At 44.0% G+C, this 14363-nt stretch overlaps 1 protein-coding gene across 1 annotated transcript in view; it reads left to right on the top strand.

Annotated features, from left to right (window-relative positions):
• Window positions 1-854: 854 nt before the first annotated feature.
• Window positions 855-14363, top strand: part of DRGX (dorsal root ganglia homeobox) — a 14498-nt gene continuing 989 nt past the window's right edge. The window contains exons 1-6 of the mRNA XM_072340817.1: window positions 855-874; window positions 1527-1645; window positions 3503-3600; window positions 3736-3837; window positions 6038-6210; window positions 6697-6809. Of these exons, the coding sequence (XP_072196918.1) occupies window positions 1612-1645; window positions 3503-3600; window positions 3736-3837; window positions 6038-6210; window positions 6697-6809 (520 nt within the window). The 5' untranslated portion in view covers window positions 855-874; window positions 1527-1611. The remainder of the gene's footprint in view (window positions 875-1526; window positions 1646-3502; window positions 3601-3735; window positions 3838-6037; window positions 6211-6696; window positions 6810-14363) is intronic.

Below are 14363 nucleotides of genomic sequence, written 5' to 3'. Positions count from 1 at the left end.
GCAGTTTATGTGATTTGATCCAATCCCGCGTCCCTGACTTGAAAATTTCATCTGGGTACTTTAAAGTCTAATTTTCACCCGGGCTGAGGCAAGGGCCATCTCTCTCCGCTGAGCCTATGTCTCGAATGCATTTTAAAAGTAATTGCAAAGGGTCCCGCCGCATATCATTTGCAGACGGGAAGCGAGCATAAATCCAGAGACCCCTCGCTGTGAACAAAATCAAACTTTGCTGCGGTACGATCGCTTGGAAAGGCGAGGCGTGTGCAAAGCGGCCCCCCAAAACCCAGCCGGCGGCAATTAGCAGCCGCTTTGTCAGCGCCGGGTCCGAGCGGCGGATACGGCTCGGCTCGGCACGGCTCGGCGCGGATCAGCACAGCACGGCTCGGAGGGCCCCCCGACCCCGCAGCCCGGAGCACCCCAAGGTTCGCGGACCGCCGCCGGGCCCCGGAGCGCGAGGACTCGGAAAAATAATGGGATTTTGTTGTTGCCGCTCACATTCCTGATGTTTGCTGAGAAATGATGGGTTTTGTTCTTTTCATCTTTTTTCTTTTTTTTTTTTTTCTTTTTTCTTTTTTTTTTTTTTTCTTTTTCCCTCCTCTACACACCACGTGGGCCATTTGTAGGGCCCAATAGACCTATCCAAGTTACTCACTGTAGACAGCGCTGGAAATAATCAGATTAAGGCCAATTATGCGTGAGATTATAAAGGCAAGTGCTGAGAGGCAGAGCATGCTGTAGACAGATATAAAGACATCTGGCCACTTCCAGAACTCCACAGAGCCCTTCTGTCTCTGCAGCCAACAATTCACAGCACCTTATTCCAGTGCAAAATATCCCAAACCTTACTGGTGATTTTTACTTCAGTTTGGTTTAGGTATGGATTACTATTTTTATTTGTCTTCTGGATTTTTTTATATGACTGCATGTAAATTTGAACTTTTTTTTTCTTGCTGAGGACATTGGTTTCCAACCTGATCACAGCTCCCAGTGTGTATTTGGATGCTTTAGAAAGAAGACAGCCTTTAGGTTTTGTTGCTGTTTCTTTTAGGTAAAACAGTCCTGTTTGATTTGTCTGTTAAACAGCTCATTCCTAGCTCTAAGTAAGTGTTTTTCTTTATATTATTATTTACTCCTGAGGGAAATCTTTGAAGTGATTATATGTACTGATAGAAAGATGGATAAATATGTGGATAGACAGATGCATAGATGGATGGATGGAAGAGATAAAAAGATGGATTGGTGGATGCATGGATAGATGCAAAGATAGCAGAATGATAAGGTAGACAGTTTGCTATTTGAAGGGAAAAAGAAAGCAGAGGAAAAAAAAGAAGCAACAAACTTTTGCTGGTTCTGATTACTGCGCACCTACCATGGAGTGTTCTGTCTTTGGCTTTTCAGCTCACTGCAAGCAGCTTTAGATAGGACTTTCTCTGCCCCCTCTGGGCTGGCTCTGGGCTCACCAGGGAGTTTCAGGGTGTTTCCTTCTGGCTGTTCACCTGCTTTGCTCTTTCCCTCTCTGTCCCCAGGTCGGCAGCAGAGCCCTCGGCGGTGCCCGGCGGGGGACGCGGTGCCGACGCGGGGGTCAGCGGGCGGCGGCCCGGCAGCGGGGCCATGTTCTACTTCCACTGCCCCCCGCAGCTCGAGGGTGAGTGGGGCCGTGCGAGGACGGGGCTGAGGGTTCGTATGTGCTGGGGTGGAGGGGTTACTGCGCTCTGGCTGTCCTCGCACAGGGAGCGTGCCGAGATGAGATGCGGATCTATAGAAACAGCCCCATCTGAAAGCGCCTCGTCTTTTTCCAAGAGCAAACACAACCCTTTGCCCCCCTCCCTCTTGTCACAAGGTGGAAAGAAAGATGGCATGGTTTTGGGTTTGTTTAATTTGATTCCTGTTGGAAAGGCCTTGTTTTTACAATCCAGCAACCCCCCCCTCCCTACCCCTCCCTCGTTTTGCCACCTGCCTCCCCTTCGCGGATAGCGATCCCGCAGTTGAGCCTCAGGCTACGAAAGAGATGCTTTTCTCCCCTCCCAGCACAGATGTTGGTGTCATGGCTGTAATCGGGACACTTTCAGGACGTGGTCACGCCTCCTCCATCTAGCCAAAGGGACCGCATAAATCTTTCATGTTATTTTACAAACATTCTGCGGGAGGATGGGGAAACACGGGGCACGGCTGGAAAAAAAAATAATCAAACAGACACACGCACAAAAAAAAAAAAAAAAAAAAAAAAAAAAAAAAAAGAGAGAGAAAAAGAAACATTTGGGAGGGTTCCCTTTTTGAGTGCTTTATTTGTGAGGATGCTTTTGATCAGGTGGGTTGTTTAATTTTTTGTTTGTTTCTTTTTTTTTTTTTTAAAAAAAAAAAAAAAAAAAAAAAAAAGGCATCCTTCGGGGTTTCCCCGTGTCGTTCCCGCATATACCTTCAGCTCGGTGCGGGCCCCCGCTCCCTCCCTCGGCCCCGACCCCCAACGCTCCCTGCCCTGCTCCTTGTCCCATTGCAGCGCTGTGCAGGAGCCGGCCCGGCTCTGCCACCTCGCAACGGGCGGGGCCACCCCGGGCACGCACGGAAGGTGGCTGCGAAGTGTGCTCCGCGAAGTTGTTTCGAGCCGTGCTGAGCGTCACCGAGAGCCTGGGCGGCTTTGTTCGTTAGTTTTTGGCAGAGAGCTTTGGAAACATGCTTCTGTCTGTTCGGTGGGGGTTGTTGTTGGCGGCCGGAGCTGGGGAGCGGCCCCCGAGGACAGAGGGCGGCAGAAGTGGAGAGGGGGGTAGCCCGGCTGCCCTGTGCGGGGTTACAGCGCCTGGCGTGCGGCATCCCAAGTGACAATAGCAACGCCGCTTCCTTACACACCCAAAAACAAATCCAAGAAGCGGCAACAGAAAAGGCCTTTCTGAGGCTGTCTTTTGAAATGCCCGGAGGGAGGCGACTAGGCTCCGGGGTCACCGGGACGGCGTTTGTTTCTGCGAGAAGCATGGTCAAGGGCTGCAGCGAGGAGGGGAAGAGGGCCGTTCCCCAGCGGTACTACGGGCTGAGCGCGCTGCCCAGCCCCGATGGCCCGATCTGGAGCGGGGCCGTGGGACACGGGTGGGGGGCTCTGAGAGGGAGTTTGTGGAGAAACCTCAGTGGTGTTGCAGGCCTGGTGGCCTGGGGCTTGAGGGCTTGTCGGGGTTTGCTTGTTCGTTTGGTTGTTTTACTCTGCGTTATCTGGGAAGGGAAGGGAATGGCAGTGATGTTTAAGCAAGGCACCCCAATGTGCTGCCTTCCCTCTCCTAGCCTTCCTACAGGGACAAACTCGTGCTCAGTCAACCCCTCGGGCCCCCTGAAGCACCCGGCCGGGAGGGTTCACCCCTCCTCACACACACCTTCCGCTGTTTAGAAACCTAAGTAACCCGAAATCTAGCCTTTCCAGGAGGCAGGCTGCCCCTCACCCATGGGGAAGGTGAGCTGGGGCAGGATGGGATCGCCCCCCCATCTGCCCCGCGACCCCACCGCGGCTCTTCACCCGCAGGCGCTGCCCCCTTCGGAGCGCACTCCGCCGGCGACTTCGACGACGGGTTCCTGCGCAGGAAGCAGCGTCGTAACCGCACCACCTTCACCCTGCAGCAGGTAGGAGCGCGATCTCCTGCCCTCCCCGGCCTCCCTTTCCCCTGTTCTGTGCCGAATCCTCTCCGCCCCGAGGGGCAGGAGATCCCCTCACTCCAGCGCTGCCCCTGACGCCTCCACTTTCCTCCTTTCCACCAGCTCGAAGCACTGGAAGCGGTTTTTGCGCAAACCCATTACCCCGATGTGTTCACTCGGGAAGAACTGGCAATGAAAATCAACCTGACAGAGGCCCGGGTGCAGGTAAACATCCTGGGGATGATTGAACTCTCGGGGATTCAAACCAGCAAACTTTTTTCTTTTTCTTTTTTTCTTTTTTTTTTTTTTTTTTCTTGACATCATGACTGCAGAGTGCACATTTGGCCAAAGAACGCAAATGAAGACGATCTGTCATTTTCATGATGCACTTTAATAACATCAACATAATGTGGAATATTAGATTAGGTTGATTAATCGGTCATTCATAATTAACTAGTGATAATGTTCTACACTAATTTGTCCGCGTCTCCAAGGTACTAAATTACATCCATGCACATCCATTTCCTTGCTTTTGGAGGGGGTGTGCATGGAGAAAAGAGCTGAGATGTGGTTCTGGCGACCACTTGGACCACTGCGGGCCATGGGCTGGGGAAGCTGGGGGAGCCCTGAGGCCAGCAGGAGCCTTCCCACCTCCTCAACTTTTTTCCCTTTCCTCTACTTTTGAAACACTTAATTCTGATGGCTAAGGAGCCTGTAGAGCAATTCCCATGCCTTTTATAAGATCCGATGAATGCCATTGGCCATGATCACTCTTTTTTTCTCCTCTCTCTTTTCCACACTTTCCTTCTTTCCTTCCTTTCTTCCTTCATTCCACCCCCTTCCCCCCCTTTTTTTCCCCCTCTCCCCCCCTTTTCTCTTCCTTTTATTTTTTTTCTTTTTTTGGCCCAAATGTTTGGTGTTTTTTCCTGTACTCAGAGATTGACTTTGTCTGAGTGTCTGCAAGCACTACTAAGAGCAGCACTCCAGCAGTTGTAAGAGAACAACTCTGCAGGTATCCACTGACTTGCAAGTCATTTTTTTTAACCCGATTATGTATTCATTTTATTTATGGGGCTTTTCTGCTTGCTGTTTCTGTTTTTGTTTGTTTTTGTTTTTTTCTGTTTTTTTTTTTTTTCTTCTTCTTCTTCCTTTTTTTTGTTTAGGTGCTTGGGGTTAAGACTATGCAAAGATCTAATTGTAGAAAATATAATAGCTTGCCTTTTGTTCCCTAGGGTCATGTTAGTATCTCTTAAAACCCAATGGCTGAAGAGAGATAATGGAATTCACCGCAGTAAATTGGGGATTGTAAACAAATTATTTCTCCTATAATCAGATTATGCGATCCTGATTATTAAATCTGAACATGAATCATTGGTCATATGCGGGCAAATTAAGCTGATTATTATTTGGAAATGAAAATCTCCTTTTGCCACTGCATTGTAGGTACTGGCTTAAAAAAATAATAAAAAATGCCATTTTGACTATTGGTGTCTAAAGACTGAACTGCAAATTGAGATAAATGGGACAATTATTGAGCATTCAGAAGTGGAAGATCATAACTTCTTCCTGAAAGGTGCAAGGGTGAGATAGGGGTGGTGACAATTGGATTGCTGAGGACGGGTGTTTAGCCTTGTTGTTGGCTATTATGCAAACAGACAATAGATGCAAGCATTTGTTTAGCCTGCTTTCATACAGGAACATGGGGAAACACAGAGGATGGGAGATATGTTTACATTTATACCCCTTGCTCATTCAAATATGATTAATGTGCTATAAAGCAGAGTCTTAATCGAAGATGATGTTGTCAAACAATAACTAAATAGGGAAATAAACGACTTCATCATGCTCTTTCCTCAGAAGCAGGCGAACTGTCAGTGCAAAGTCATTAAAATATGATAATGAAAAATAGCTCAATTAAATGTTGTTATAGCTGTGACCTTCATTCAATTAAGACGCAAGGAAGTGTCTGCATTTTGCTTTGCATTTAACTGCTCTAAATTTAGAATATAGATAAAATCATTATTCAACGTTTGCTGATATATGCAATTAAAAGACAGCTAACTAAAATGGAGTTGGAGGAGGAGAATAATAACAATCTTGCCTATACTTGAAGTCATGTATTAAAATGTGGATTCCTTGACCTCAAGGGAGGTTTGGCATTTTCCACCTCAAACATGGTGCTTTCAGAGCATCTGCTCCAAGGTAGCTAAAAAAGCCCTTAAAACTCCTGGACCTGTTTTTGGCTTGTTTTCCATACAGATAAATATTCAAGGGAGAAATGTAATATTAAGACTCATCTAGGATGAAAACATGGACACAAATAAGGGGAAATTTTATCCTCACCAGAGTAAAAATTCATCAACTATTGACTTGCTTTACATTTGGCTAAACATGGCACTCAGCCTGGCTTGATCTCCTGCTCCAGGTGTGGTTCCAGAATCGAAGAGCTAAATGGAGGAAAACAGAGAGGGGGGCTTCCGACCAAGAGGGCTCTAAGGAAGCAATGGCAGAGGTGGCACCTCCTGTCAGGAACTTAAATTCCCCTTCTCCAGCTGATCAAACCAGGAATAAAAAAGAGAGTCTGGAGATCCAGCAGAGGTAAGAATAATCAGCTGCTGCTCTTTGGGACAGGCATTGTGTTTATGTACATACACGCATTGCTAGATGCTAAGCCTATACCTGGATAGTATCAATTTCAAGTTCATTATAAACCATTGGAAGATGAACCACCATCAACTCCCTTATGCCCATGTGGGTGTGAGGAACTGGTGGCTGTGGGAGGCTGATGTTACCCAGGCTTAGTTCCCTCCAGTTGGTTCTCAAGACAGCAGTACAGAATCATAGAACCACAGAATATCCTGAACTGGAAGGGATCCATAAGGGTCACTGAGTCCAATTCCAGGCTCCACACCAGGCCCCCCAAAAGTCAGACCATATGTCTGAGTGTTGTCTGGACACTTTTCAAACTTCATCAAGCTCAGTGCCATGATCACTGCCCTGGGGAGCATGTTGGTGTGCATGCACATACACTGCTTTTGGAGTCAGCTGTTCTAGTTCTGAAAGCTGTTTTATCCTCTCCCTCAGCCTGAGTCGAGCAGTCGGTCCTGCAGGACCCTTCTTCCCCTCCTGCCTGCCTGGGACTCTTCTCAACACAGCCACCTATGCACAAGCTTTATCCCACGTTGCTTCTCTAAAAGGTAAGTGACTTTAACTTCAGATAGCAGCTTAAAGAGCAGCTCCATCATGTTTGGTGGATACTCCCACCTTTGCCAGTGAAAAGCCATTGGTATGTGGTAGATCTTTTCTTTTGCAGTTGGTGGTATTTGAAATGACTGATGCTGTGTGTACAGGAATGGTTCTCTTCTGGTAGCATAATTTGCAGATAAGATCATTTTGCTCAGTTATTGTTAGTGAGGTCAGGGTTTGCCACCAGGCAGGTACGGTTTGGTCCTTTAAAGTTTTCTTTGCATGTGTTCTTTTTTTTAAAGAGTCAAATTTATGCTAATAAATTAATTATACACATCCTTTTGCATTATACATTGCTTGGCACTGTTACTGATACCTCATCTACTCTTCGCATGCAGTTTCCTTTGCAGTATTTCTCTGCAACTCTTAGACCTTTCTCCTCTTGACCAGCGCAACCTCCTGAAAACTTGAACACGGCCAGTGCATGGGGACAGAGAACTATTCAAAGTAATTCCACATTACATGGGACCAAGGCACTGGGATGCTTACATCCAGTGTCCATATCCTTTTGGTCTGCAAAAAGCAGCAGTATGCATCTTTTAAAAATAAATCGCCAGCTGATCCATTAGCTGTTCCTAGTCTAGTAATTTCTAAGACTAAGGGTGTAAGCAGGATGAATTCAATTTATAGATTTATAGGATGTACAGTCTCATAGCACTGCCAAGCACAAAGTGGCACGTAGCTTTGCTTTGTGCTCAGTGTGGTGCAAGATCTTGTGAGGAAAATTTCCCCACTGAGGATCTTCTGCTCTGAAAGCTGAAGTCCTCTATAGTCTTCTGCTATGCTCCATGGCATACCTCATTCTCCTCTTGAGTATTTCCACTTGAATCAGTGCAAAGTGTATTCCTGAAAAAAAAAAAAGATTTGAATTGCTGAGTTTCGCATTAAGTATAATTTCCCATCCTTTCTTCTCTCTATCCCCACATCTTTCTGAAAAAAGCATAAGGCACAGCAAGTGTCATTTTGGTAGGTGATTTTGATTCAAGAAAGGCCACAGAGGAGTGACCTAATCCCTAGAGCTCAAAGGATGACAATCAATCCAAACACTGTGGCAGACAGTGGCTGTGGGACTGTGCAGTCCCTTCCGCTTCTGCTCTGTGACCATGAGCTTCTCTACTGGGCAGGAACAGTCTCTCTGGAGTAGATACAAGCTATGTTAGGGGGGCAAAAAACCATTTGCTGACATATGTCATCCTGGGTGTGAAAATAGGTCTGATTGTGTTGAGTAAATAATTTCAGGTAGAAGTGGCTGCTTTTCTCCTTAAATTTTATTTATTTATTTATTTATTAAATGTATCAGTGCATCCTCATGTTTCATGCCCAAATGTAGCTAAATTTTAAGGAAAATGATAAAAATAAATTGCTGCTCAGCAAAATGAAATAAAAATAGACAAATGAAACATTTGTCACGAGGATTTTTAAAGTTTTATTTATTTGGAAGACCTATGGATCATCTTCTCAGTGATTTTACAGACCAGTCACTAAATTGATAAACTAATAATCTGCTCCTTTTTTTGCTTGATAGCAGTTCAGGGGGCAGGAAAAATCCTGTTCCCGAATCTCAGGCAAATATAATCGTTAGGCAGTCAGTTCTCCAGGTTAACAGACAGTGTCCCTGAAACTCCGTTTCCAGATGAAAATACAGATTTTTTGTAATTCGGCTAGAGATGGGCAGCTATCTGGAGTGTGTATGATGAATTTCTCAGCTACACCTTCAGTTCCTTGCTAAGACACTTTGGTTTACATTTCCTGTGTGACTCTAGAAGTCTCTAGATATGTGCAAGGAGATGGGCATATTGTAGGGTATTATGATTTTAAGAAACCCAGCTGCAGATCCTATCATTAGCTCTGTGTATGCCTGTTGGCATGTAGTCATGCTTGCTAGGTTGAACTGCTCCTGTCTTCTGCAGCTAGGTCTCAGAAGTGTCAAATGTTGGCTTTGGTGTTAAGAGGGAAGGATTTCACTGTAAGGTAGCAAGTTTCATTTATACAAGCAGAGAATAAATGTAACATCTTGTAGTATTTACATGTGGAATTATGTCTTCTCTTTCCTTGTCTCTGCTCTGTAAGTTCCCTTTCCCTGTTTCTCCAAGAGCAATTCATCTGGACTGGAATTGGGTCTTTTTCATAGCAGAACTGTGCTTCCCTCTGGTTAACTGGCAGTCAGAAGCAGGACTATCTCTAAAGATCCAGTGCAGACCAAAAGGATCTTAGGCATGATTCACGTTCTGTTTTACTCTGGTACAGAAACACAAGTGAATGATCGTCCTTCTAAACTAATGCGACTGGGAGCACAACCGAGCTCTCACACAGGTCTTAGAGAAGAGAGTGTAGCTGTGAGAAGGAAGGAAAGAACAGAGAAAGGCTCAGTGTTCACAAAGCCTTTACGTGGCCTTCTTTGTCTTGCTCAATTCAGAGTTTCATTCTCCTTCTCACTTCCCTCTTTGAGGTGGGAGCTGGTTTGTACAACTTCAGATCTCTCAAGGGAGAGCTGACCCCATGTTTAGGTAGAAATGACTCGGTGTTCTTCTGTACCTTTATAAAGTCTCTGAAGCATCTCCCTTCAGAATCTAGTCTCATTTTGCAACAGAAATACTGACTGAGCTCTACCATGATGATTCTGAGAGCAGAGAACTTTGAGCAACACAAAATCTCATCAAATTGAACACAGGGCATAAAATTCCAATATTTTGCTTTCTTTTTTCTTTTTTTTTTTTCCCCCACAAGATTTTGCATATTTTACTGAAAAGTCATGTGGCTAAGAGCTCTTCCTGGCACCTCTCTTCATGCTGACCACAATTTGAAACTACCAGGAATTCTTTGTGCTTTTGAAAGCAAAATAATTCCTCCAGAGACAAAGACATTTCACTAGCAGTGGATGCATAGACTTTCTTCTATGCAAATTTCAAAGGAAATACTGATAAAGAGGTCCTCTATGTGAATCCTGTAAATAGATGTGTATTCTCTCAACTGGGAAAGAAATTCTGGCATTCTCCAGTAAGACTGTAAAAACTATCTGCAAACAAAAGGGCACTCTGAGCACATCAGACACCACTGGAAAGTTTAGGCTGTTTTCTTTTGAGGAGGCAAGATGTGCTTTGTTGGACTTGTGAGCCAACACTTTGTTGGTGTCAGTGAGTAATATTTGACTGATGCTTTAGAAGAAGACAATTAAAATCAATATAGTGAATAACAAGTGATGATGGTGATGTAACTAATTAACAACTATTTAATCTCTCAGGGACCGTTTTCATTCTGCCACCTGAGAATTCTCTGTCTTTTATAAAGAAACTAATACCTCTCTCCTTCTCTGACTTTGATGGTTTGGCTCCAGCCCCAGATTTCCAAGGCTGCATAAAGTACCTAGGGTACATGCTATCTGGATATAATTCATAATGTAAGAATATAACAAGCACAGCTTCTCAGATGAAGTCAGTCTAGCAAAGACAAGAAATCTCAGGATAGCATAGCACAGGGCAGCAGCTTTGCTTTTGGACAGGCTGCATGGTGCTCTGTAGGCTTGCTTCACACTGTGTGGTTCTGCAGCCCTTCAACGAGCAACACTCCTGGGTCCCACACATGCTGCTTCTGGGTAGCTGGTGGATACAGCTGGAACATGAGACTGGGTCTCCTTTGGAAACTGAGCAGAAAACTGTTCTCCCTGTGCAATTTCTCATTTGAATAATTAGCATAATGTCATAATACTGGTGGGTTATTGTGCTTCCTACTTCAGGGTTTTAGTTCTTCACTGCTGCTCATAGTCTGGAAGAAGTTTAACTCACATGGATGAAATTTTGGCTGTTATTTTCTGAAATTGTCCTAATTTGACAACTATGCTACTTCATTGTGGTGACTTCGACATTTCCATGGTCTTCCAAGATGAATCACTTACAGTAAACTGTGCATCTGCAGTCCATTTAGTAGATTTAATTGCAGACCTCAAATATGAAGGGAAAATACTTGTTTTATTTATGGGCTGTATAACAGTAGAGTCATCAGGAGAAGCTAGCATTCTGTGCACAGAAAGACCTCAAAGTACCTTCTTAATGGATGACAGCATGAATGCAATTCATTAATGCAGAAGATGTTATTAATGGGTGTAAACAAGAATCTCCGGTTTTTAGCGGAAGTGTTCTACCATTTCTGGTGGCTGAGGCCAAAAGTGTATCTGTTACCTTCCGCTTAAATTTCCCCAGACCCTGTGATTCAAAGTGCAGTGTACGAGGAGAGAAATAATTACACTTGTCAGGGAATTACTTTCATAATTCACTCCTGGCTCTACTCTGTGTAAGTTATAGCTCAGTTGGTTTTTATGGCACCTCCACACCACTCGCTGATAGAAAAGCAAGACTGCATTATGCCCACCAAAGTGGATATTCCAGGGCATCATTGATTACGTTCCTTTATGGTTTGTTGCTGCCGTGGTTGCTGTTGTTCCTATTAGGGGAAGCTTAATTGCAGTATCCAGGGGAAAAAAAAAGCCCCATACCAACAAAGAAACCCCAGCTAGAGCTGTTCATCCATTACATTTTGATTTCTATTATGAAAAGATGAAGAGAATTTGTCCAACAGCATTATGCTATGCAGGCTGAGAAAAAAGTGTTCAAGAACCTGACTTACCCCTGAACTGGTGCTTACTGAATTGAAGTACTTCTGTTTACCTTGAGACTGGGGAACTGGAATCAGAACTCAGGAGTTTCTCTGTTTTCTCTGTCATTAATTTGTACTCAGTTACAGACACACTGACTTTTCTCAGTGTGTGACCGTGGCAGATCACATAAAACAGCAAATTAGCAAGTGAGTTCTGATTGACAAATGCCTTTTCCACAACTTCACAACTTCAACAGGCTACTCTAAATGACGCTGGAAGTATCTGGTGTCTCCCCATTTCAGCATTTAAGTCCATATCTCTCATATTCTTCTGAATCTTTTATCTCATGGCTCTAAAAGGTTTGGATAAAATCACCTATGTTTTACCCACTTGTTTCTCAGGCTCCAATAGACATAATGTTGGCAGCATATATGAAGAGCAAGAGGGAGCTTCCTTTGGAATCATCTTTCACTGGCAAATGACACTATGAACTCAAGGTTGTTGTTGACCTTCCAACCTTTGTGGAAGTGATTTTAGAGGTTTTGAGGACTTAGAATTCGAGCAAACCTATGTGACTATAACAAAAAAAAAAAAAAAAAAAAAAAAAGTATATTTAATATGAGCGTAATATTTTCACCACAAAGTAAATAGAATGCATTGGCTAGTGAGAATTTAGAAGTGAATTTTTCCTCACTTCCACCTCCATCCTTCCCTCCCCCTCCATCCTTCCCTCCCCCTATTTAGCTTGCTATTCAGCTGTTCACATTAAATACTAACATGCACAAATACTGCAAGAGGCAGTGAACTGAGTTTCTGCATTTTGGAAGGACTGCCTGTTAAATCCTTTAAACTGTTGGGCTGAAATAGAAAACATATATTTTAAATACTCACGTATCAATATGAGCCCCACTCCCATCTCACTCTAAGCTGAAACTGAACCTGGGAACTGCGCAGAAAGGTCCACAACCAAAATTGTAGATCAAATATCATTACAATTGAAATGTAATGTTGGCAGAGACAAGACAGAACTAATTTAATTTTTCCTGTCAGTCTCTGTAGTAGATCAATTAAACTGCCAAGTGGATCAAATATTTCAGACTGTATTTATGACATTAAGTATTTATGTTCAGGCTGAGCATTTAAAGTATGATCTCATATTGGAATACGTGGAGGTTCAGATCAATTCAGCAGAATTTGCTCTAAGTTAATGGAAATCTAATTGTGCATTTTAATTTTGTGTACAAGAGGCAGTAAGTTCCTGAAGGAAAGAAAACAGCTCTCCGTCTGTATTATAAACCTGCTCCAAATCCCATTAAAGTGATATCAGACTGCAAGAGATGCTAGCAAAAGCTGGATTGGGTTCTGAGGTTAAAGGTCTAACCCTCACTGATTTTGATGGGAGTTAGTTAGGTGCCTAAACTCCTCTGAAGATGTTAAGTAGGAACAATTCCTCCCCCACTGTAAGCTCAGGTCTACTCCAATAAGATGTAAGAAAATACCAATGTCTGCTATACGTGGATGCATCTTTCTTGGGTCGCATCCCCATCCATCATGGGCTGACTGAATGGGCAGCTGATTCACATACTGTTTGTCCAGGCTTTTATGCCAGAAAAGTCCAATGGATTTCATTGGATTTTCTGCCTGCAGATACAGGCAATTGCAAGGTAGATTCAGTCTTCCTTTTACATTAAACAGAAATAGGGCTAAGTCCTATTCTCTTATTCCCTAGCAAGATTGTGGAGTAAATGACACTATCTGCTCTGTATTTTTTCCAGGTGGGAGCTGTTGTTTGCAAGTGTTTTAACCTGGAAGTTTTACATGAAAATGCAATGAGTGATTTATGGGTGAATGATTGCTAGATATCCTAGTTCCCACTAAAGGTAACTCTGCACCCTCAGGTTGCAGAGCCATGGGTAATATCAGCTCTAATTATTAAGCAAAGACCTTAGGTTGGTACTGAAGGCTGTTAAATATTTTATCCCCCTCTAACAATGGAATGAAAATTATTCTTAGGAGCTGGAACTAGTTTATGTTCTTTTGAAATGGACTCTTATCCACTTCTCCCCTCCTCCTGCTTGGCAGTGTGTTCATTTCTGGTGGAACACCTTAGTGTGTGAGAGAGCAGCAGTGTAAAGACAGCTGATGCACAGGGAGACATTTCTGTGCTCTATTTTGGAAACCAACCTTAAGTTAGTGGGACTTACTAGCAGTGAAAGAAAAAAAAAAGACTTTCCACAGCTGAAAGACCTGCAGACTGCAGGGACTCTAAATCACCAGTCCTGCTCTCCTCTCTCTTGTGAAAGCATTGGCCACTCAGAACCCCTAAACTGGCTGCATTTCAGCAGGGCAAAACATGACCTTATGAGCACAGTTAGTGGTAGCAAAAAATGTGTTACTGAGCAGATTTTGCTATAAGCTTTTGTTGTGTTCAAAACAATCACAAAATTCTTTTCTCCAGAACCTTACCTGCAAACTGCTAATTTCTAACAGCTGTTGTGGAGAAGTCTTGCCAACATCCTAAAAACAAACAACTGTTTGCCTTCATCCCTCACAAATGGGTGCTGACCCTTGGCTAGCAATAGCAGCAGTGGAAGAGAAAAACTACCTGCTCCCTGCAGATTATTAGTTCCATCGGTTAGTCATGAGCCATTTAACTCAAATATTAACTGCAGAAATTAAAGCAAGTCCTTGGCTTGGAAAGATCAGAGGAAGACACTGTTGTATCAGGTTGTGTACAGCCCAGCTGTTGCCTGCTCTGTGTATCAGCTGGGAGCCTCACACTCACGCAGCAAATGCTGCTGCCCACAATGATCAGACTTCGGTGTGTGGGCAGAGGGCAAGGGACACCTCCAGCACGGGACAGAGGGTAGGCACAGAGCAGTAACTTGGGATAGGAGCTGGAGACAAGTTCCAC

The sequence above is a fragment of the Excalfactoria chinensis genome, chromosome 6, assembly GCF_039878825.1.
Source record: "Excalfactoria chinensis isolate bCotChi1 chromosome 6, bCotChi1.hap2, whole genome shotgun sequence".
Lineage (NCBI taxonomy): Eukaryota > Metazoa > Chordata > Aves > Galliformes > Phasianidae > Excalfactoria > Excalfactoria chinensis.
Note: the sequence above shows the minus strand (reverse complement) of the source record. Positions and strands in the feature narration are given on the sequence as shown.